Source organism: Trachurus trachurus (genome assembly GCF_905171665.1).
Source record: "Trachurus trachurus genome assembly, chromosome: 22".
Classification (NCBI taxonomy): Eukaryota; Metazoa; Chordata; class Actinopteri; order Carangiformes; family Carangidae; genus Trachurus; species Trachurus trachurus.
Window position 1 is genome coordinate 7,393,838 of NC_139907.1, and position 25,297 is coordinate 7,419,134.

Sequence of the window (25,297 nt, forward strand, 5' to 3'; positions counted from 1 at the left end):
TGTAAATCGACTTGCAAAGCAAATATTATTCACATTTCCTTTTAATTCATTATCCTCAGTCCTTGCACATTGGCCTGCCACCTGTAATGATAGATTTCACATTGTTTGAGTCATGCCTTGCACATTTCACCAGTGTTATAAAAAGAAAGAAAGTGGTTGCACACGCGCAAGATGAAAATTGTATTGTGATTTCAGAAAAGGATGTTTAAAAAAACACTGTAAATCGACTTGCAAAGCAAATATTCACATTTCCTTTTAATTCATTATCCTCACAGTCACACACATTGATCTTCCACCTGTAATGACAGATTTAACATTGTTTGAGTCACACCTTGCACATTTCACCAGTGTTATAAAAAAAGTAAGAAAGTGGTTGCACATGCGCAAGATGAAGAATTTACTTGCACTGTCTCAAATTTTATGTCATATGCTGTAGCTATGCCATTTTGTCCATGCCAGATACTTGGCATCTTTTCTTGGCTGCATGTTCATTTATGTCTGGGGTTCGGTCCTGAGCTGAGTGGACGTCTATATGTGCCAATTCATTGTCAACAGAGCAGCAGATAGGGCTTGGCGCTGGTTGATCTATTGCTTGGTCATGACCGGTCAAAAGCTGTTGCAGTGTATCAGATTTGTAGTGTGAATATTGTGAGCACTACTGTATAACCCGCGGGCCATTAATAATAGAAATAGGCTATGACATTTTCTTGTCGTGCGCCTGATCCGGTCCCCGGGCCTTGAGTTTGACCACAATTTATATGTTAAACTAAGTCACCCCTGGTGTAAATACACATTTTTTTCTGCATTTTACTTTCAGTAGACCACTCCATCAAATGTTTGGTGAAGAAAACAATTTCCGAAACAAAAATATATAAACAAAGTGTGAACGTTTTTCATTTTACACAGCAAATTACATTTCCCTCAGACATCCCATTCAGTTAAATTATTCATCACTGAATTAATGGCTTACCTCAAAATATGTAAGAAATTAACAAACATCTTTTGCACTTCAATTCATCTTTCATTTGTTCAATTTGTTTTCAATTTCGCTGAAATTTAAATTTTTTCATCATTGATATTGAGGGTTTAATCAATGCACAATTGCACACAAAAGTAAAAGTGCATGACCCTGAAACTGAAGCAGCTAAACGGACTAAAGTCGTTATTAATTTCATAAATCACACCTGCCATAGTACTGTTGTATACATTCAGTGAAAAATGCCGATACATAACCTATTCAGAAAAACCCAAGAAAACGGGGTACAGTAAGTAGGGAAGTCAACACACACATTCAATACAGGAATAAATATACATTTTTACGATTTCAGCTTTATTGATGTGATTGCTGAAGTGCATAGCAACAGACAGTGCATCGAATTTAGAGAACACTTAAGCTGAGATTACATCGACACAAGTATCATTTCATTTACATCTCTACAGCTATAATATCCTCTGAAAAAGTGCAAAACCTTCTAAATTATTTTTTCCAGACATTTCTCGTATCAACAACAGCTATTTACAATAAACTCTCTCACCTCTGACACGGTTTCTATTTAAAAAACATAAAATCTCACCTGTACGTTGTCTGGACCAGTGGTGGCCAAAGCACCTGCTGTGAACGCAGCAGTTTGTGCTTATTTACATTTTTTTTATAGAACATTCTTGATCATGTGTTACTTTAAAACAAAAGCTAGCCAGTGTTTACATGTACCACATCTTTATATCACATTTTCAAACATCAAGACTTAAGAAATAAGTACTAATAACCATCAAAATAAACATTTAAGAATCCGGTGAAACATACAGGGACAGTTACTATGTGCCATATAGTAACACAACATGCATTCTGGCTCAAAATAAAGAGAAATCATGGAGTCATATGGTTTTTTAAAAAAAGTTTGAAAACCTCTGGTTTAGACTGGGTTTGCAAAATTATGCTGAGTTCAACTGACTGATTCTTTGAGTGCTGAATATCTGTGACATTATACGTGCTTTAAAATGCTTTTCACAAGTCCGTCCATTCTTAAAATGCATAATTAGATACCTACTATATACAGACAGTGCACAAGCCCTCATTTACAGCCCATTTCTCACTATCAGCACTAAAAAGAAAATGTGTCTGACGCTGCCGACACACTTTCTTCCACCGTCCATGTTCGGCCTTTAAATTCCCAGTTGGATTACAGCCAACAGCCTTATCTTCAAAGTGAACATACAAACATTTCTCTCATTAATACATAACCTCAATTCACCTCTACAAAGCAAATACGTGCAGTATAAATAACCTGAGATCTCGGCCCAGCTCCATGATGTTCCCCACTCAGAACGAGAGAGGGAAATTTGGGTTTTTTTGCTCACTACTACTAGGATCAACTTCATACAACGTTACCATGACAGAACACAGTCCAACTTAACATCAGACTTTAAATTAATGACATGATCAAAGGTCTTGCAGCTATTATAACACGATAGATAATTATTAAACAGCTGCCTCATGCCGGTCCAGTCCAACGACCACAATAAGGCACCTTACCTGCAAGACCCTCTTTTAAAAGCCTTAAAGCCTAATCCTTCTCCTCTCATTTGAAAGGTTTTAAATCCTCTTAATTCTTAAACTTCCACGCCATCAGCAGTGCAAAGGCGCCCACACCTGCTGCGGTCATGATATACTTGGATGGCAGGGCGTGAGAGGCCGGCTTCTCTGTCTCCTCCGAATCTGGCAGTGTTTTCCTCTCCGGAGTGATATCAGCTGGCGCCGGCTCGGACCGACCAGAGGTTGCGTTTGAACTCGATACGGTATCAGCAGCAGCAGCAGCGGTGTTGGAAGAGGAGGAGGAGGAGGAGGAGGCTGCAGGAGGAGGAGGAGGAGGAAGAGAGATCTCTCTGGCGGCTTCACCGTTGACGATTTGGGCTTGTGGTGCTGAGACTTGGACGTCCAGGTTGAGGATGGACGGCTCCTCGGACACGTGACCCACCATCACCCGCACCTCCGAGCTTCCGCAGACAGAGTCGTAGTGGTTCTCCTCCGGCTCGTTGTTGTGGTTCGGCGCGATGCCGTTCTCCTGGCACGCGACGGGGACGTGGGCAGTGGTTACAGCCTCCGATGCAGCGGCTTCGCTTATTTCCAGGCGCTCACTGTCGCCGGAGTAAGGCCCAGCCGGCGGCGGGTTGTGTGCAGGGACGGGGACAGGGGGATTGTTATGGTTTTGTGGCTGGAAGCTGATGAGTTGGGCAGGTTTGCTCATGCACACTGAGGTATCGTCATCGACTGAGGCGTCAAACCCAACGGCAGCGGCTGCAGGCAGCGGGGAGACTGTAGCTGCTGCTGTTTCCCTCTGTGGGCTGCTGGTAATAACCTGCAGGAGTAAACAATGTCACGTGAGATTTTTTACAAAGGAGAACATCCAGATACATCTCTATAAATTAAAATATCATAGAAAAGTTCATTTATGTCAGTAATTCAATATCAAAAAGTGAAACTAATACATTATATAGATCCATTACACACAGAATGGAACATTTCATGTCTTTATTTATTTAATTTATTTTAATTGTAATGATTATGACTTATATTTAATGACGTCCTAACATTAAGTATCTAAAAAAATTGAATATTACAAAAGACCAATCTAAAAAAGCATTTTTAATATGGAAATGTTGGCCTTCTGAAAAGTATGTCCATCTATACAGTATGCACTCAATACTTTTGGGGGCTTTTTACTACTGGAAATTGACTTTTCTGTGATATTAAACATCTGTGTACTTTCAAACATCCTGTGCCTCTTGTTTATGTAAATATTGGCTGTGAAAACAACAGAAACAACTTCATGGAGCCAGTTCAGCTACACAACAACAACAACAGGGCGCTGATGGCAAAACAATTCAGGTTCCCAAGGCAAAAAAAAGTGAAACCTGATTCAACTTTTGCAACACAGACTCATCTGGTAGCCGCTGTGTTGACACATCAAGGATGTGTAACGCTGTATTTTTATAGTTTACCTTGTGATATTTATGATTTCTGTTTTTTACTGTACATAACTGGAAAACAGAAATCAACGCACAACCGAGCAGACTGCATACATGTAATCACACAACGAACACGCTTATACAACAGCCACAGTGAGACTCATGGCAAACGCAAAGTAAATACAACTGTTACACCACGGACATCACTGCCACTTTTGCACTTTAATGGACCTTACATACATTATATTCAAATTTCTGTGAATATAACATATTTTGGCAGCTTTTTCTGTGTGTTATTCTTCAATGTCATTTATCTATGTTATTTATTGATGTTTTCTTTGTCTTTTTTGCCTAGACTTCAAAATTCCTTTAAAATTCTTTCTAAACTTTTTAACTCTTTTAACTCAGTCTGACTCCTCGGGGACTCTGCACAAAAAAATTCTATTGTACCCAGCTTGTCTGTGCACAAAATGGCTAAATACATTTCTTGAATCTTGAATCTTGAACTGTTTCTGAAAAGTCAAATTTGGGTGAGTACGTCTCTATATAAAGTAGATGTTCTAATATAGTTGGATATTAAAATGGACCCCACCCTGGATACTTTTAAATCTCGTCTTAAAACTCATTTTGACTCCTTATACAGCATGAGAAATGTGTGGCCTATGTTTGTCTTTTATTGCATTTTTATATCTCTATAGTGTTTTATCTGATCTTCTTAGTGTTTTTATATGCTTTTAAAGCAGAAGTAAGCGGAATGTTTGTGTTAATATAAGTCTTAAATAGTTATATCTTCCGACAGCAATCACTTATATAGAGTGTTTGGTCTGAAACACGGGTCTGTCAGTCACTCTGCTCTGCTCTGAGCCGAAGAGAAAACCTTCCTTGTATCCTACAACCTTTATCCAATGAGGAGAGAGAACGGCATAAAGGGGCGGTCCTCTGTGTGCAGCCAAGGGATGCGCGTGAATGTGGTGACATAGGGACGAGGACCAATAGATCCATGACGAGGGCGGGGACTGCTAACTCCATCGGCTGACAAGAAGTTAGCCAAAACGACCGGATCGCTTACTTCTGCTTTAATTTACTGTATGTTAACATTAACTTTATTTATTTTACTGTTTGTGTATCTGTTGTGCAGCACTTTGGTAACCTTGTTGTTTTTAAAACGTGCTATATACTGTAAATAAAAGTGGATTGTATTGTATTGGATATTTACCTGTGCAGTGGGAGGTTCAGACGTCTCTTCAGGCTCCAGGACGACAGCAGGTGCAGGTGTTTTGCCCGGAGGAGGAGCGCTGTCCTGGACCGGCGGCCTCTCTGGGGTCAGCGTGAGGAAAGAGGATCCATCCGTCACGTCTGAGTCTGCCTGAGTTGGCGAGGGGCTCTGTGGTGGTCGGACCTCGGTGGCTGCCCCCGCTGCCGTCGTTGGAGCAGCAGCAGCGTCCGTCTCAGGAGTTTCCACAGAGTTGAGCGACTCCGACTCCTGGCTGTCTGACTCAGAGTTTTCCTCCGGCTCCTGGTGAGTGAGAACCTCCCTCTGTGGCGGTGGCGGTGATGCTGCTGCTGCTGGTGGCGGTGGAGGTGTGGCGACTGAACCGCGTGGAGTCTGAGGCGATGCAGGAGGCGTCGGGGTCGGCTGCACCACTACGACCTGAGGTGACGCGGGCTCAGGCGGAGGAACGGCCTCTGGTGCTGGAGCGGCTGCTGCTTGTGGGTGAACGGGGTTTGCAGCCGGCGGCGGAGGAGCCGCTGCTTCGGCGGGCGGAGCAACAGGAGCCTGAGCGTTTCCACCGTTGTCTGGGTGACCGGCAGCCGGAGGAGGATGGACGTCCGCCCTGACGGCTGTCGTTGAAGGAGAGCTGGGGCTGGAAGCTACGTAGAGCGAAACAAACAACATGGTCATTTCATTTCATTTCGATTTATTCCATTCATAATGTACACATAATCACCAAAAAGCAGCAGGATGAAGAAAAACTTATGGTACCTGCCCCTTTCTATAGTTATAATTGCATTGGCTTAATATCAACACCAATATTGTACACTATTTCAAAAAATTACAGATGATGAAACAATTAATAATAACAAGTAAACAAACAAGCAAATAGCAGTGGACACTTTTCTTTTTCCCCCTTCTTTTTCTTTCAGATCTGTTCCACTAGCAGGGATGTCACCATTATAGATTTTCTAGGTACAATCATTGTCAGAGAAATAATCACTGTATTACGATTATCATGATTATTATGCATTAATTAACTTTACACTATGAATGTATACAATCAAATATAGTAAAAATATAACTACATTTCTAATTATTTACACAAAATATTTGAAATATCTATGAATATAAGACCATTTATTAATCCCCCAGGGGAAACACACACCCTGAGGAAGGCGCAAGCCGACACGCGTTGGTGTTTTAATGACTCTCTCCCATTAAAATAAAGGGTTTTTAATTTTTCCAAACCAACCTGAATGCCTGGACTTTGATCTTTTATGCCCACTGGGGAAATGTTTGAAATATTCAAATCATTAATTGCCATCTATATCTATAAGTTTATATTTGAATCGTTTTCTTTATTACAAATGACACCCTAACATTTATATTCCTACTAATTCAATGTTACGTTAGGTAAATGGACCAGTATCTGTGCATTTACCTTTAGCTCACATCTGCCGATATAACAGCAGCATAATCGTTTTTTGGAAAGTGACGGTATTTAGGAATCTTTATGATTAATACTGCAAATAATTGTGAAACAAAGTTATCGTGACATCCCTAGTGATCAGCAAACTCTATTTCATTTAACTCAATTGATATTTGCATACTTGGCTTTTAGTAGCATTTCCTTCCATCAGCATTAAATTATTGCATTTTAATGTACAGCAGCAGGTAAATGAACTTGCGGACTTACTCTGACCTCCTCTCAGAGCATCGTACTCCGCTCTGATCTCAGCTGCCATAGTTGTTTGCTCACAGGCCTCAAGTGCTTCAATGAACTGCTCGGGCCAGTTCTCTCTCCTCCTCAGACACTCCAGGAGTAGCACCATGCCGTCATGATTCCCATACATCTCTCTTTTTGCCTCTATATTTTCCTAAAATGACAATTAATTTGAAAAACAAACGTGAAACATCTCAATCAACTGTCAGTGGAGTTTATCACTCAAAATGTACAGTTACAATAATCCCCTGAGATAATTAACTAAATCAATTATTGCTTGACAAATCAATGTCAAGCAATAATCAAAATTCAGCATCCCTATCAAAAAATATGTGAAATATGAATGAAATATGTTTTTTGGTTGTGACTGAAGCATGGTATCAAATGTCTTATTAGGTTTGTGATTATTTGACAACACGTCACAACCACAAGTGTGTCGCCTTCTGTTTAGACAACATAAACATGGTTAACACGGTTTAAGATAAGTTAGGTTTCTGTTCTTGTATTTTTGTATTTTTCGGTGTTTGGCAATATTATTGAGAAAAAAAATCAAGTTAAACCAATACATTAGGCTATTTTAACATTATCTAAACAACACTTACCCGGTCATGAAGAGTCAAACACGGCAGGTGGACGATTATCTCCCTCACTTTGACTCTGGATGCGATCGTTGGCATTTTCCGCCGCAGATATCCATTGTAGAGTTTCTCACTGGCAAACGACATCTGTGAAACAAGATGTGGACACAAACAAAATAATTAATTTAATTAAGACCAAGTAGGCTTAACTAGTTTTTACTCCTGCCAGGTTTTTACAGTGTAATTATGCTAATGAATTGATCCCTACTGACACTGGGTGAGGATGGCGAGCAGCAACCTGGACAGGTCACCATGTCTTTGAACTGAACTGTGAGAGGAAGTCTGAGCAGCTACTTGAAGAAAACCCAACCACTGATACGACGGTTTGAAACCTGACGCTTCTCTTTTCACTATGAGATGAGAAAGTACCCACCAACAGAAGAAGGCTGGATCTTTGCTGTCTGCGATGATCACACAGGCATATTACGGGGATTTCTTTATTCTTAGGCAATGAAACTGAAAGTGAAAATGAAGCTCAACCACTCCAGTGGGAAACAAATACATTTATGAGGAAAAGTACTTTCTTTTCCATTAGGATGTGACTCACTGCAGACTTCAGAGCCACTACCCTTTCTGTCTTTTTTCAAGGAGAGACAAAGAAAAAAAAAATCCTGCTTTTCAAGGTTGCAGCTGTTTGGCGTAAAGGAGAAGAAGGTGAACAGGCCTGAACTAGTCACTGATTAATCACCTCCATCTCCAGTTTAATATCTGAACTTTAAAATATGCAGCATGAATGTCTTAACCGTGTTGCTACAGTACAACACACACATACACATACATACACTCCCACGTCTCCAAGGCTGTGAAGAAATCTTTTTGTCTTTTGGCTTCATAAAAAAAAAAAGTTTCCACAGGTCACAGGACCTTAAATGCACCAGTTCATTTTCTGTCTCAGTCCAGCTGGCCCGGTCGGTCCCCACCGTGCCGTTGTCTTAATGGTCAAGGTCATAAAGATATGATGGACCACGCCTCCGGTCGCGGTCGTGGGGGATGAACGATCACAACACAGCAGGGCTTCAGCTCAGATAGAGACTGACTTCTCTTGATTTCAACGTTTAGTTCCCAATAGATTTAAACGACACATCTTCACACATGCGTCCAGCAGAGATGGACAGAGTACTCAACCCCAGCACTTGAGTAAGAGGACAAATACTAGGCCTACTGGTCAAAATTTACTCCATTACAAGTAAAAGTAGCTCAGTCGACATGTTACTCGAGTAAGAGTGAAAAAGTACTTGCTATTAAAGGTACTTAAGTATCCAAAAGTACATGCTTTCAAATTTACTTTAAGTAAAAATAAGATTAAGAGTGAATTTCTTATTTTTCACATCAATGAATTACTATATTTTTTTCTAAATGAATGTAAGGAGCTTTTAACTCTTGTTTCTGATAATTAACTCTTTGAAACCAGCTGCACTGATGTGCTGCTTTTAGGGGTTAGAGTTTCCTTCTTTGACAAACACAGCTTGTGTCCAATAGGATTTTAGAAAAAAAAGAAAAAGAAAAAAAGAGCAGACCTGAAAGTAACGAGTACTTTTCAGCCTTCCAATTAACTCGAGTAAAAGTAAAAATGTATTCAAGTAAGAGTAATAAGTACCAAAGAAATCTAATACAAATCCTAGTACAAATCCTCTGGATATGTAGCTACTTAAGTACAGTACTCAAGTAAATTTACTCCGTTACTGTCCACCACTGGCGTCCAGATATGGGATTAAAAATGCGCGGCCCACATGGACAATAACCTACAAGCATGGGGGCGTTACATAATTACCATAACTGTAACCAATAGCTGCCTCTAGGTGTCTTTAAAAGATCACAAGGTTTCCACCACCACACTTGCTTTAGCTCTTTTTGTATTGAATACACTTTAATACATCTCCACTTTGTTTGTACCCAAACAGCCCGGTGGTAACATAATCTGCTGTCAGGATCAGTGAGGGGGTAACGGCGCTCTCTCAGGATATCCTGTCAGTCACACAACCACCGTCCACGTCAAACAGTTAAAGGTTTGTATTGTATTGTACGTGTGGGACAGAAGCAGCAGCAGTAGCAGCAGTAGCAGCAGCAGTAGCAGTTTGACTTTGTCTCAGTCAGAAAGGTAAAAATGTCAGAGGCTCTAACCAAAGAGCAAAGTCTTCCTCATTGTATCATTAGCTCACACAGCCTGCCTGCCAGGTAGATAGACAGATAGATAGATATGCTGCTCTACACTCAGGCCTCTCTGGGGGATTGTGAAAAGGTGTGTGTGTGTGTGTGTGTGTATTATTTTCAAGCACGCATGTTGAGTGTAAAGCGATGAGAGACTGCAGATTAACAAGGCAGGGCAGGTGGTGTGCGAGGGGAGAGAAAGGCACCTTGTCACAGCAGCAAATTATGAAAAGCCGGAGCTAAATGAATGACCTCTAAACTGGCAGGACAGGACAGGACAGGACAGAGCAGGACAGTCCCCTTCCTGTGAGTGTCCTTGACTCTCCAGGAGTCCGGCTCAGATTTCATGCATAACATAAAACATATCTGGTACTTCAGTAAAATCTCACACTTGTTCTATTCAAGTCTCTCAAATCTGCTTCAGTGACACGAGGCACGTCGGTGCCAAGTTACCAGAAGTGAAAGTAGAAACGTAGTAGAGAGAGAGAGAGAATGTGCTGAAGCATGAAGAAAGTTTTCGAGACGTTTTTCTGAATCAAGAAGGTTGTGAACTATTAGATAAAGGCTACACACAAACAATAAGGACAGTAATGACTGATACTTAGCCTGTAAATTGTAGATATTTGCTATGGAACATGCTTTAAACCTATTTTGGGTACAAACAACTGACTTAGAAAGACTGTGGTGAGTTACAAAGGCCATACATGAACAACAGGGGCACTGGAGGTTGATATATGTTTATAAATGATATAAAAGTACACTAAAAAGGTACTTTTTACGCCTATTATTGGGTTAAAATTGACTTAAAATGTGAAATAGAATAAATAGATGCCTATTCAGACAGCAGGGGTAACAGAGACAGACCCCTGCGTGTAAATAATACAAATATACTGTGGAAAAATTAATTAAAAAGTGGCATTTATTATGAATTAGTGGTTAAAAGTTGTGTACAAGATACTTCACGTTGATAAATGCGATGCAACCTAACTAAAAGTCACGGCTGCTTCCTGACTGTCAACTGTACAGTAGCCTACTGAAATAAAAATGAAACAAATGTAAACAGACGATTATTTTAGATTCATTTATGGTGATAATCAGATAATTAATAACTCACCTTTCGTGTTTTGGTGCCTCCGCTGTCCGTGACTCTTTACGAGCGGCTATTCCTGCTCTCACTAAAACCTGCGTTGTAGCCTGTCACCACATCTGCGCAGCGGTTCCGCCGAATCCGCCCGTTCTCGAATCCTATTGGACGACAGCACCGTCAATCGAATCTCGGACCAATGGGAGGAGAGGATAGGCTGTGAAGGGGCGGGGCTTTCTTAATCTTGACCCTACACTCTGACCTTTGCTGTTCTGTGGATGGATGGCAGCAGAATTAGACAGGATCTGGACTAGGCTCGTTTTCATCTGTCAATAATCCCTGATCCTAATCCGTTCACATGGGCAGAGAGAGGAGGGGTGGGACTCTGTTGTTTATCTATGAAATATAAAACAACGATTATATCCCCAATAATATTAAAACAATTCACATTAAAAAATACAGAATAGTGGATTAGCTAAAGTTTCAAAACCCTATGTGGTTTTCATACTGTTTTCACAATCATTATTGCTTCCATACTTTCTTTCTCTTTTTGCCCGGTAACTGTTGACTTCAAAAGGGAACAAGATAAGAATATTTTATTGTTCCCGTAAAGGGATATCAAAGAGTATAAAAGAATAAAACAAATTGTTTTTGCAGCTGATTTTCCCTCAAACATATGATGAGTAATAAAAACATTATAGTTATATGATCTGAACTTAATTGTTAGACACAATTTTATAGCACCAAAGGAATGTGACAGACAGGGTCAAGTTAAATCTTATGCCTATGCTTAATTTAAACCAGAAGGTGGCGCCATTTACTCACACACTGTTCACACAGGAGGAATACGTTGCATGAGGTTTTACAGAAACACACAGTTTGTATTAAATCAACATTTGCTTTAAGTCTCCAGAGTGAAATGAGCTCCAACTCCAGTGATGTTAGTTGAGAGGAGATCGGTCTTTGCATGACAGTAATCTTATTTAATGCACATCTTTGTTAACAACATGAAGAGGATCCCAGTGGATCCCAGGAAGGATAATGGCATCAGGGAGGATGTTGGTTCATTACACTGCAGGTTGGTTAAACAGGGATTAAAGATGTTCGAAATGCGCAGCTCGAATGTAAAGGTTTTCCCCCGATGACACCTGCAAAACACTTAATATCTGATTGCATTATTCATGAAACAGCCACTCATGGATGCGTCACATACAAGTTTTTTAATCTTAAAAAGCAAGCACTCATTTTGCTTTTTAATATCACAAGTACAGGAAGCACAGTAATTGCAGCTTCATCCTTTGATCTGGAGTGAAACCTGAAGTAACGGAAAAGAGTGTATGATTTTAAAAGGAAGCAATTTGTTTTATTTATTTTTTATTTTTTTACACATAATGATCAATTTACCCTTCCTGGTGGTGAGCATGACTCAGCCTGTGAAGTTTCACAGTGTCGTTTGTAACTCTAGAGCAGTGTTCCCGTCAAAACCTCTGAATTATTTATTAATCAACTAATTACAAACTCATGTCATGTCATGATGACTGTAGAACTTAAATGGCTCCATGATCAATAAGGATGCTTGTACATCTCCTATGACGTCTCTGTTGAGGTGTTTGTTGATGTTTCAGCAACTAGATGGCGCTCTTTTCTTCATATAATCAGCCACAGGGGCATTTAGACAGAACAAATAGTGTTAAAAGTGACAAATGTGAGCAGGATATTATTTAAACTTTTATAAATGTGATGCTAGAACTGCTCACCTTTGACCTGCAGAGTTAATTATCAGCGAACTAGCGTTGCCTCTCCTTCTTGTATTTTGTCTGTTGGTAAATAGAAAATGACTGAATCCAACCAGCTAAAGTTAATAAAAAATACAAAATAAAATAAAAAGAAATCACAAGAGACAATAAACATGAAACTAAACTCTTATGGGCGTCTTTATGGGATGAAATCTGACCTCTGTCACTCTCCACACAGCTCAGAGGTCGTGTTTAGAAACAAACGCTGGTTCTATTTGACTTGGGCCTTTCAAAAACCCTCCTTAGTAGGAAGGAGGATATAGAGCGACGAAATAAAGCCACAGAGAGAGAGAGAGAGGGAGGAAGAGGAAGAGGTAGAGAGAGAAAGAGCCAGAGGCAGCATCAACAATCCATCACGGCTGAGTGGGGAGGAAAAACACCACGTACGTCTTGATAAAAGAGCCGGACTGCACTCTTTTCAGAGCCCTTTAGCTTTAAAACCACAGCACAAGACAAGAAGGAATATGACAGGGTTCTCATGCCACTCAGATATTTCAGCTCAGGCTTTAATGGTGATTCAGCTCTGTGTGTGTGTGTTGTCGGTATTTTCTACCTTTAAACTTGTCCCTTACAATATGTGAAGCCTTGTCACCCATCAAATCAAATCACACCTCGCTCTTTTTTCCCATAGGACACAGAGTCTTATGTATATTTCATATACAGCCAGTGCAGCGTGAGTTCAGAGTTCGATTTAAGTTCATCAGTTAGCGACGTCTATATAACCCTTATGTGATACATGAATGATGAATGAGATGGTTTCATTCATGTATCTGACTACATGCATGTTAAAAGGAGCACCAGCTCTTCTCTGAAGCAGACGTAAGTGGAAATGGGACCTTATGGACTTTATCCCCCAGAGGCAGCTCGATTATGTTTATATGACCAAGTGAAGCAGAACCTATTAAGCATTATGGCTGCTTTGCACAATATTGCATAACAGACTTCATTGTTGCTTCTTAGACTGTTTCTGACAATTGGGCCTATTTTTTTTTTTTCATAGGCTCGTGGGGGGATGTTTGATGGAAACAGCTCCTTCTTTTCATTCAATCACAGCTGTATCATCCTGTAGAGCAGCGGTTCTCAACCTTTTCGATACACTGGACACTTTGCATATTTTTTTTTTAACGAACCATGGAGACCCCCAAACCAATTTGACAGAAATAGAAGCAGCCTTTTTGATTTCATTAATGCATAACGGTTCTGAAGGCAATTAGATAATATCTGAAAACAAACAGCTAAATTATGAACCTTCTTGAACGTTAATAACAAATTCCAACAAATCTAAGTTGAAAATTTTATTTTTTTAAGTTGTTGTACGCTGAACATTGCACGTTATTGAATTTTACACCATCTTCCTGTGCAATATTTCACAATAAAAGCCACAATAAAAGGGTGTGTGTGTCTATAAAGGTCACTCAATAAAAATGGTGTTTTATCGGTTTTAAGCACCCCTTGCAATTACACCGAGTACCACTGGGTGTCCAAGTACCCCTGGTTGAGAAACACGGCTGTACAGGGATGAAGAACCAGCAAGGAGACAGTTAACTTTGCACAGATCACTCTTCGTAATAAGAAATTGTCTCGACCTATACTTGACCTAATCCTTTGCTGCCTGAACTATAAGTGCGAACAGTGGTGGTGCTGAACAGCTCAGTTCACAAACACCGTTAAGGGTTAAAGGTCACATCTCTGTTGGAGTTTTAACCTATAAAGGCAGCGGCACAGAAAGAGCAGCTGTAAGAAGTCACTGTCAATACATTTCAGCTATGGAATTTACCACATATTGCAAATGGAAAATAACAGACATAAACACACAATGCATGCAAACAGTATATCAAATTGTATCAAATCAACTTAGAAATTGATGTTTGCACGAGCTTATCTGCAAAGTAACGATGAAATGTTAAGTTATAGTGACTGTCAGGGTGTTTCTTGTTCTTGTGTAATCCAGCAATAGTGAGATGAGATGAATGAATCAACTAATGCTAATTAGCTAATGGAAGATGGCATCTGCCCAAGTGCACCTCAAGAAGTTATAATACATATTCTTCAGGGAACGTTGGACGATACAGTGGCTTGGTATCGGAAAATGACAAGATTGTCTCATTGGGGCCGAAAACTGAGGTGACGGTTACTGGACACAGCTCTTAAAGGAACGAGTGACACTTGATGTTAGCTATGCAGCGATAGCAAAAACGTACAAATGGTTCCTTTAAAATCTCATTGAACAAAAAAACAGTTGAGTAGCTGAAGCCTTGGCCGACATGTTTCCTGTGAATTTGACTTTTCTGCTTCTCTACAAAGCCTTAAACGGCCTGGTCGTCATGTAAGGTCCTTTTTGCCACTGTCCTTTGAAGGATTAAGTTAGTCGGGCTAAAAACTTTTTCTCTAAAGCCTTTGATTTGGGTTTATCCAGTCTGTTTGAGTATTTTATGTGTTTGTCAATCGGGATGTAAACACTATTATTTTGTTGAGTGCTCATATTTTAACTTTTGATGAACAGCACTTGTTGTCCTTGCTTTCACTTTTCATTCAAAACGACATGCTTTTTGTAGCTGCAAAAGGACAAGATGTAGTCAGCATTTTAGATAAAAAAATGTTATTCATGATTATATATGCAGACTTTTATTTATTCAGCCAAATGTTCAATTATTGGCCTACATATTTTGCTTTTGTACATATTTCTTGTGACATATGGGTGTGCTTTAGGCTATAAAAACAAATTTCCCTCCTGGGATCTTCATTTATTATCTGTAAACCATAATTCCTACTGCTTCTTCTTGGACCTCTCTGTGGATGAATAATGCAATGCAATAGGCCCAATGGATAGAGGGGCCTCTGGGCGTCATCTGAAAAATAACACAAAACCAGCTGCAAAATAACTAATAAGACACAAAAAGGGTTATTCTGATACAAAATGACAACAGATAAACACAAAATTAACAGAAAAGAGGATGCAAAACAACACACAAACCTCCTATTAACAGACACAAGAAGCCTTTAAAAATGACACAAATCATGTTATGAAGCTGTAAATAACAGGCTTCAGCTCTTAAGTGTTTTCATTGTGGCATTTATTAAGGTATTCATCATTACATGCTCCCAGGTCACACTTTATTCTCTGGAAGTCTCTCAGCACGCGGCTGTCAGCAGGACATCATCTCTAACACTTGAAGAATGTCAGAGGGCAAAATGTGGAAGAATTAATTTGTCTGTTTAATGCGCGTCTCTGCTTGATTGGCTGAAAAGAAACGTCTGTTATTAAGTCTAGCATCCTCTGATAAAAGGAGAACTCACAAAACACACAGTGAATGACTGAATGAAAAAAAAAAAAACAAGTGACCCCAGCGCAGACATTCAGAGACATGGTCTATTGTCAATGAATAAATTATGTGCAGGAGCACAATCATACAGAGGAGCTTTAGAGGCTTGTTTTTTTTATCCCCTCCTCTTCAACCTGTAACCTTTCTTTTCACTCAGGCAGACTAAAATGTCACATCTGCTGGGGCGTCAGAGCCACGGGCGGCCGCTGCTTTACTGGTAAACACAGAGATGTCTAAAAGCAGGTTTCTCTTCACGACCACTGAAAGGTAAGACTGCAGACGTATGCAGGTCATGATGTGATGATGATGATGATCATATCTGACCATCCACGTCTTAATACTGTTCTCATTAAGTTTAGGGGAAATACAAGTATTAAGAAATGTGTCTTTGTCTTGTTCTTTTAAGGAAATTCATGTTGAACCATGAGGTCACCAGAAAATAAAACTTTACCTAAACTGACCCGTTAATCATTGGTAAGTAATACAGGTAATACATAATGAGCAGGTATATAAAAAAAGTGATAATGATGCAAAAATGGCCCATGATTAAATCATGATGAAATTACTGATTAATTTATGTGTAATGCTGCTAAAAGCACAAATTTCACTAATTAATTCATGGTTGACACATGAATTTCCCACAGGGGTCAATAAAGTGTTACCTTATAATATCATAACTAATTTCTACTAAGCTACAAATAATTAGTAGTTGAGTATATGTACTTTGTTACTTTCCACCTTGGTGTACAGAGAATTTCTAATATTGACTGGCTCTGGTATATATATATTTATATAAAAGTTTAGTGACAATTAAATGAAGTTAAACCAGATAAAATTGTTTATTTGTGTAAATCCCAAACAAGACATGACATGTAGTAGATAATGAAAAGCAATAAACACAGTTATAATTATACTAAATATATTCTCATAGAAGAACATCTAAGCAGATACAAAGACAATGTTGTGTGTTTATTAATGTACAGTATCTATCGACAATTCATTAAGATTTTATACAATTAAAACTGTGTTTTACCAGATACATGTGTTATAAACCATTTATAAGATGTTTACTATGAATCCAACCTGAAACTGTGTGTGCGTGTGTTATGCTGCAACTTTAATTCAACCCAAAGCTCTGAGCACCTTCTCCACCAGATCTTGAATGTGTAAAACTTCATCATGCAACAGTGCACTTTAAAGTAATGAGTCCTGCACATTCAGATTTCACACCACCTCTTTTTCTAAAGGAGCCTGATTCTGCTTTGCTTTGCACTGGGGAAAAAAATGATTGACTGACTGACTTGACCTAAAATATGCAGCAGGATTAGTTGTGAATTTAATTTAGAGAAATGATCTCTGTTCGTTTCATGTCACAACATCCTGAATTAAATGGAGAGATTTGATGTTGGTTTTGTACTTTATCCGTGATTAAGGTACGGCTCAGTGTTTCACAGCCTGCATGGGGGTTAAAAACACACACACACACACACACACACACACACACACACACACACACACACACACACACACACACACACACACACACACACACACACACACACACACACACACACACACACACACACACACACACACAACAGCAACAGAGCAGTCCTTATTTGAGAATGGTTTTAATATCCATGTTATTATGCATCACACATACACAATCACAACAAACCCTCTGATGCTCCAGTTTCCTGGATATTTACATTAGATTCACATTTGTACAAACTTCCTCTAATAAAGGTTTTCTATACTGGACTGTGCAGCCAGACTGCAGGCGAGAACAAATATTCAAAGTAGATATAATAGAAACATGTGTAACATCAAAACATGATAGTGTTCAAGTTTTTATTTTATTTTATTATTATTATTATTTTTTTTACATCTAATCAACCTCACGACAGCAAACAGGCCAATGTAGCCTTTCAAACGAGGGTCTGAACTGTGGGTCAACAAACTAGAAACCTGCTGAGAAGAAGTTGAAAACAAAATATTCATAATAATGATAATAATAATTATAATAATAAAAGACACTTTCACATCTACAACATTTTCTCCTCTCTCTCCCACGGAACCGGGTCCTGCTCTTCCTCCACGTTGGTATTCCTGCGTCCTGTCCAGAAGTGCTCCACGTCCGGGAAGGTCTTCTCCTTCTCCGCGTCCGAAACCGCGTTGGCCACCGCGTTTGCGCCGATCTCCGCTCCGTTTTCCTCCGTTATTGTCGTCGTTGTCGTTGTTGTTGGAGGAGGAGGAGGATGAGGAGGATGACACTTGTGGCCATGGGAGACTTGCTTCGAGCTTCTGCAGGTGGCGATGAACCAGATGGTTATCAGTCCTTGGCGCACGTCGTCGTACATGGTCATTAGGATCACCGGAGACACGGAGCTGCACGCGTAAAGGAGAACCTGCGCGAAGATGATCAGACCCACTGGAGGTTTGTTGTAGCCGAGTCTGATCCAGGTGAAAGTGCCCCACTCCGGCAGCAGCATGAGCCCCAGCGCGCCGCTCAGGCACAGCAACACCAGCGTCACCTTGCTCTGGTGCTGCGGGCTGGGCGCGTGGTTCACCGCCGTGTGCAGCGTCTTGGTGTAGTAGGCGAGCGTGAAGATGACCGGCACCACGAAGGTCGCCGTCGGGTAAATCTTGTAGAACAAACTCATGAAGTCAGACGCGCACACCGGCATCTCGGAGACGCAGATGGTGCTGCGGCCGTACTGGAGCAAAGAGGCGAAAAGCATCTGCGGGATCGGAAACAGCATAGACACAATCCAGATGAACGCCAGGGCTCCGTGGATCCACGTCGGCGTGTAGAGGCCCCCCCCCGCGGCGGGGCTGGGGGCCACAGTGTGCTTGGCTCTGGTGGTGGCAGCGAGGATTAAAGTTTTTGCAACCACGCAGGAGTGCTGGAACCAGTCCGTGGTGCTGCAAACAAAACTCCCCAGAGTCCAGGTCTGCTTGTAGTAGGTGACGGCGCGCACCGGAGCGCACAGCAACAGGATGACCAGGTCCGTGAAGGCCAAAGAGGCGAGCAGCGCTTTCACCTCGGAGCCTTTCCCGCTCCTGAAGTCACGAATGAAAATCAGCAAAACGAGCAAATTCCCCACTGCTCCCGACACGCAGATCCCGATCAGGAGCACTGGGATGGCTGTCCTGGTCTCCCCTCCTCCGAGAAGCTGAGTTCCCCCGACGAAATCAAAAAAGGAGACGTTTGCTGGTCGATCTATATCCATCTCTGTGAAGTTAGAGGTCCTTAAAGTGAATAAAAAAACAGCAAACAAACAAAATCTATGTCTTTATTGTAGCTTGAGCTCCACTTTTCGTGCGTAAAGATGCGCCGTCCTGTGGGTGGAGAGGGCGCAGGGAGCTGTCCACGGCGCCGCGGTGCTGAAACGCTGCTAATGGGGTCGCGGTCCTATCAGCAAGTGGGTGCAGCGCGCGGGCTGTGGCAGGTAGGCTATTTCAAGTGCTGCCATTTAGCATCGTCAACAAGTCACGTCATTTTTTTTTTTTTTTTCTATCGCTGTGGCTCCAGGCTGCAGCCAGCCCAAATGTGAGCGCAGCGTGATGTGATTTACATTCAAGACCTCAGAGGGATCAGCGCCGTGTGGCGTGTCAGCAATATGTCAGAGCACAGCGCATGATCTGACTCTGCTGGGTGGTCCCGATCTCTCCCTTAGTGTCTCTCTTTAGATTAACATATATATATATAATTATATATCCTGTAAATTCAACACGTGAAATCCAATCAAGCAAACACAGCAAACTTGGACCGGAAGCTGTGATAAGTCAACAAATGCCATATGGTGGAGCCATATGAAATGTTTAAAAAATAATCACATCATGCTTCAAAAAACTTCAATAGCTGAAAGGCATGCATCTGCTCAATGGGGACAAATGCCATTTCATTGAATTAACCATCAAAACGCCTTAATCTCAACGTGGAGACACTAAAATACTTAGGTTCAGTCAAGACAAGGCTCAATCATTATGCCCTGTATCATTAAGTTACTCTAAAGAGAGAAGGATACACAATATTTAGGGCAAAACGTTGTATTTTTGGCAATTTAAAGTATTTCCTTCAGCACATATTTCACTTTTATCTCAATATAAAACATATTATTAAGAGTCTTTTACCCTTTTCTATGCACTTGTCACTTTTTCTCTAACTCTCAGTGCAATTGATTTGAAGCGGGTAATTTCATCCAGGGGGTCAGTGCAATTCATGTCAATGTTCCTCTCCATGTATATATACCTTGTTTATCTTCATTTGTCTCCTGTTGTTACTTAAAACTATCATGTGTGTTACTTTTTATGAAATGCAGCTGATGTAGCACTGTTGTCCAAGACAAATTTCCCCTCCGGAACAATAAAGTATATCCTGATCCTGATTTTAGGTTGCTTTGAATGAGCCATTTGTGAGTTTTGCTACATAACTACCAGCTGTTTACTGCAGTTGTTTTGCCTACTTAAATGTAACTTATGGCAGCTAACAGGTAGGTAACTTTAAAAAGGTAACTAATATAGTTAAATACCTAATATTTAATGGCTTTTAATGGCTTTTGGTGCTACTGTTACACTGTATTGTCATTTATCATTGTGGACAACATTTAAAAAAACAACAACTTTTATCTCATTGTATGGTTCATTAATAAGAATAATTGAACTATATATATGACCTGCTTTACTAGAGATACTCACACAGCGATTCATTCACTCAAATATGAATTTCATGCTGATCATCAGACACATGCAGTGACCCCATCGAAGTGCACCAAGCAGAGTGTGGTAGTGGCGATGATGGTTGTGGTGGGGTGGGGGGCGGCTGTATGTGGAGAGGTGAGGGTGCCCACTCAAATGCTGTCACCTCCACTAAGAGGGCTGGTTGCTAGGAAACCGGTGCTACCATCACAGCATGGGGTTAGGAAAGATGTGAGGTGTCATGAAGAAGTGTTAGAGACGGACGGATCGAGAGGCTTTAAAGTGACTCTGGAGCTTCGGCTCTAATGAATGGATGGTTACAAAGGTAGAGGAAGAAAGGGCTCTGGTGGTATTTAGAGCATGATATAATAAGGGATGGGGGGGGGGGGGGGGGGGCTGCCCACATGCTGTCCAATAATCAAGGATAATTGATATGTTATAGAGAGTGAAAGGCTAAGAATAAAAGTAGCTCCCGCTGGTGACACTTTAGAAAAAATGTCAGCACAACATGAAGCAAAAACTAAAAACAAAGCAGAAAATAAAAATGTTAAATAAGCAGTAACACTGAGTTAATTTCTGATAACATCACAGAAATAACAATAAAACCAAGAACATTAGCACAAAACAAGAAGTTTGGCTTAATGATGGCGCTAATACGTGAAAATACACGGGATAAGCAAAGTCTGTATATTTTATTACAATCTATCCCATATTGACGGTGGTAATAAAAGACCTTTATTGAATTTAGATTAGTTTTGTACAATTTTGAGTTTCTTTTCTCTGTCGGTCACAATCCTGAAAGAAGATGCTGATACGTTGATGATGGTATAAGCGAGCATTCAGTGATATATAATTATGTATCAGCCATGTGTGTCACAATAATCTTTGCGGTTGTTTCAATTAAGTAACATTCATAGGAGGGAGCATACAAAAAGACAAAGGAAAGGAGCCCAATACACTCCCAGGTGGAACTCCACAATCAATATTAAATATCAAAATATCTGTGATCAGCCACAGCACATCGCAATGATCTTTGTGGTTGTTTCAAATAATACAATTTCTAAGAGGGAGCATGTAAAAAGACAATGGAAAGGGGCCCAATACACCCAGGGGGAACTCCACAACCATTAGCAAAAGTCTGTGATAAAAGACCATCTAATTTGTCAAGTCCATAGATTAATATGCAAATTTGTCCAATGTAGCACATAAGATGCCAGTTGAATCCATTCCACTTTAAATATTCTTGTAATATATTATAAGTTGTGAATTAAAAACTCCTTTTGTTCATTCGAGGGCAAAAACATTGTTTGAAGAAGTTCTCGTCCTCAGGAGCTGTTATCATTCTGTCAATCACGACCGTTATTATTCTTTAAAAGGTGCATTAATGTGCTGTAATTTTCCCAGTTGTGTGTCATTTGAGAGAATAATAATAATAATACCACTTTTATTTAAATGACATGAGCAGTCTCATCATCTTGGATCTAAAAGAGTTTCTTAGTGGGGGTCTTGTGAGGATGAAAGACGTGCGTGCACCTTCGTGTACAATCTGGTATTTTTTCTTGGGAAACCGTGACACAAGAGCAAATGCCCATGAGATTTTTCTTCAATTTTTTTTTTCTTTTTCATCTCTGCATCCACCAGCCACTCCAGCCCTGACAGAAACAGGATTGTGTGAGAGTTGGATTCCTCATCCTCACATCTCCCCCCCTCCGCCCCCTCTGCCCCCACCCCCGAAGGCTTTTTACAGAACTGGCGAATACACAGAATAACAGTAAAAGAAAAACATGACAGAGAGGAGAGGATGAGTACATGAACAAAAAAAAAAAACCCAGAGCTCGGTAAGAGTCTATAAAAGAAACTCCAGTAATGTTCCCTTTGGAGATTTTCCCAGAGTAGAAACAAAGAGGAAGTACTTTTTCCACCACAGGGATGTCTCGCCTAAAAGCAAACACTGCCATGACAAATTTCTGTCCCAAGTCCCCTTGATGCAGAAAAAGCTTTTTACATTATCAAAGAAAACAAATGCAGGTTTTTTTTTCTGTCATTAAGCATCATTCAGGAAGATCAAAGGTAAAAAAGGTCTCCTCAGGTAACCATGTTGTTATCAGAGCCTCTCTTTATTGATGTTCCTGCTCAGAAGTGGAGAAGCGATTAGCAATTTGTTGTTGATGTGGCACTGGCAGCCCTGTTTTACATGAAAACTGACTCCTTTCAAGTCCCTCTGCTCATCAGATGGAGCTGAAACATCAAGCCCCGCTCCTATAGCATGGGGGGGGGGGGAGATTGACAGTTACCACGACAACCTGTGGATGGGGAAAGCACTTGACTATTATAGCGAAGCTGTTTGTGACTTGTCTGCGTGCTTCACTCTCTCTTTAAGTGTTTTAATTTCCCCTGCGCTCATTGTGAATAAAAAATCGGTGCTGGATTGGTGACGAGCTGCAAGGGAAACATCATTATCTTCATCACTGTGTTGTTCACTTGATTCAGGCATCATGCGAAGGGGATAAATGACTCGCTTTAGCAAAAGGGCAGACTCCTGCCTGCAAAATAGCAAATAATTAATGTCAGGAGTTTTTATTTATTTATTTATTTATTTATTTTTATAGTGTGTCAGGGAGGGGGAGCGGATGGAGGTATCTGTTCCCCCCCCCCCCACTTCTTTAATCATAAATAGAAAAAGTAAAAAAAAAAACAAAGACAATTGAAAGTGACTTAAAAGTGGGATTAGTAACTCCTGCACATATTATAACTTTAGTGAATATTATTTCCATTAATGATTAATTGTTTTTACTCTTTTATGCAGATGAATGTTATCTCTGTGCTGCTTCCTGCTGTGGCCTCCTGCTGCCGGCTGTCATGACTGATCCTGCCTCAGACACCGACAGCTCCATTACATGTCACATTCAGGGTATTTAGCTGCTGTTATAAATCAATTGACATCCTCACTTCATGTCAGACTAAGATTTTCAGATTTTTAAGAATTATATACAGTATTTTACATTCAAACTGTGATAAGTTTATGTTAGATGATGCATTTAAATGACCTGAAATATATGGAAATGGAGAGTTTGTCAAAAGCCAGAGTATAAAAATGTTGTTAAAGTATACTTATACAGTACCTGATCTGATGGTAAAGCTTGAATGTGTATAGTGTTTGTACCTTACAGTGCAAAATGTACTCAAAATTGTAGAAATTAAAGGGGAAAAAAGCATCTTTGAGAGTTTATATGCGCTTATGTTTTAGATAAGAAGTGGCTGACTTCATTTTAGTGTGTAGTGGTTGGTTGTGAACAGTTATGAGAGTCTGCATTCAGGACATACTGAGGTTTACAGGGCGTCATACCGGCAGTGATGGCAGATATGTCTGTAGAAATACTAATGAAAGAGTGCCACCGTGTGACAGAGAAAGGAAACGCAACGCTTTGACAAAATGCCACAGTTTTTCACCCCAAATGTGAGTCAATTTAAAAAGGATGATAAGTCCTCAAATCATCCTGCAGCATGTGAACAATTTACCTCACTGAGAACTATCTTCAGAGACAAGGAGTTTGAGATGGTCTAAACTAAAGTAAAAACACTCAGCCCTGACAGAATATAATCACACTATTACATGAAGAGACAGTGGAAGGACAGTGGAAACTCACCCGAGATGTTTAGAACAAAAAGAAATGTGGGGTCAAGAGAATTTATTTTAATGTGCATGGGACAAACGATCATTACCAATGAGAGGTATACAGTAATCGATAGATTCTGAGTCAGAGGAGTCCCTATCAACACATGCAGGTCAATACAGTAGGTCCGTGGGTGATGATTATATTTGTCAAAAACATCTGCAAAAGAAGAGCTTGCTTTCCTTTAATGAATAGATGTGTTAAGTATTTGCTGTAAACAGGAAGAGATCATTTCAATTATACGGCTGACCTTGTTCTATATTAGCAACACATGAAGTCAAACAGACAAAGAAAGATTGTGTGAAGGGAAAGGTATTTATTCTGAACAGATTGGCCGTACAAGCACATGTGACCTGATCACATGACATTATGTGTTTTGTTTCATGATCAGTAAGTAGCCTATTATAAGGAAGTGAAATGTAGGATAATGATATTTTTGGGCCACAGTCTGAACAACATACACTACAGTTTGACAATGGTGGAGAGAAAAGTGACAGGGAGGTTTGTTAAAAATAAGATAAAACTGTATAAAATAGTGTGTTTGATGTGAACAGTGAAATGATGAAGCATGAATTTTAAAATGTTCAAGAGCTGAATCAATACCATACAAGTGTCAGCAGAGGGCAGTGTGCACCTCTTCATCACCATAAGGAACTTCTTAGAGAAGGAAACAGCAAAGAGTCTGAAGTTTCTAAATGTCGCCGTGTGGACCGATTCACATCAGTAAACCTGCTCCACCTCCTCTGCTTCTCTCAGTTTCATAAAGACAGGTGTCCTCACAGGTATTTTGCATGACTCATACGCATCACTGCTCCTCAGAGTTTAAGTTCTTCTGTCACAGAGAGTCTGAACTGTTCTCGTGGCCTCACACTGAAAACTGCATCAGGATGATGTCGCCAACAACAACTCTGCTGGTCGTGTTGGTTTTTCTGAGTCAAGGTGAGAAGGTTTTAATATTTATCTGACATTTTTAATTCAGCAAATTCTCTTAATTTGCTATAATGTGACACTTATTCTTGAGATTAATG

At 40.2% G+C, this 25,297-nt stretch overlaps 2 protein-coding genes across 3 annotated transcripts; both read right to left on the reverse strand.

The window, feature by feature from the left end:
* Nucleotides 1-1,190: 1,190 nt before the first annotated feature.
* mavs (mitochondrial antiviral signaling protein) lies at nt 1,191-10,908 on the reverse strand. Of its 2 annotated transcripts, none has more exons than XM_083997917.1 (5): nt 10,806-10,908; nt 7,508-7,630; nt 6,885-7,059; nt 5,183-5,838; nt 1,191-3,356 (listed from the first exon to the last, which is right to left on the reverse strand). In XM_083997917.1, the coding sequence occupies exons 2-5, from the start codon at nt 7,628-7,630 to the stop codon at nt 2,604-2,606; spliced, it is 1,707 nt and encodes a 568-aa protein (XP_083854043.1). In that variant the 5' UTR covers nt 10,806-10,908; the 3' UTR covers nt 1,191-2,603. The 2 variants fall into 2 exon arrangements, with proteins under 2 accessions (XP_083854043.1, XP_083854042.1); XM_083997916.1 differs by having other exon boundaries at nt 1,194-3,356; nt 6,879-7,059.
* A 7,031-nt stretch (nt 10,909-17,939) lies between these two features.
* On the reverse strand, nt 17,940-19,127 carry LOC311005400 (G-protein coupled receptor 151; the record flags this gene model as incomplete). The annotated part of the gene is made up of 1 exon (XM_083997795.1): nt 17,940-19,127. One exon carries the CDS (start codon nt 19,125-19,127, stop codon nt 17,940-17,942), a length of 1,188 nt encoding a protein of 395 aa, XP_083853921.1.
* Between the last annotated feature and the right edge of the window lie 6,170 nt (nt 19,128-25,297).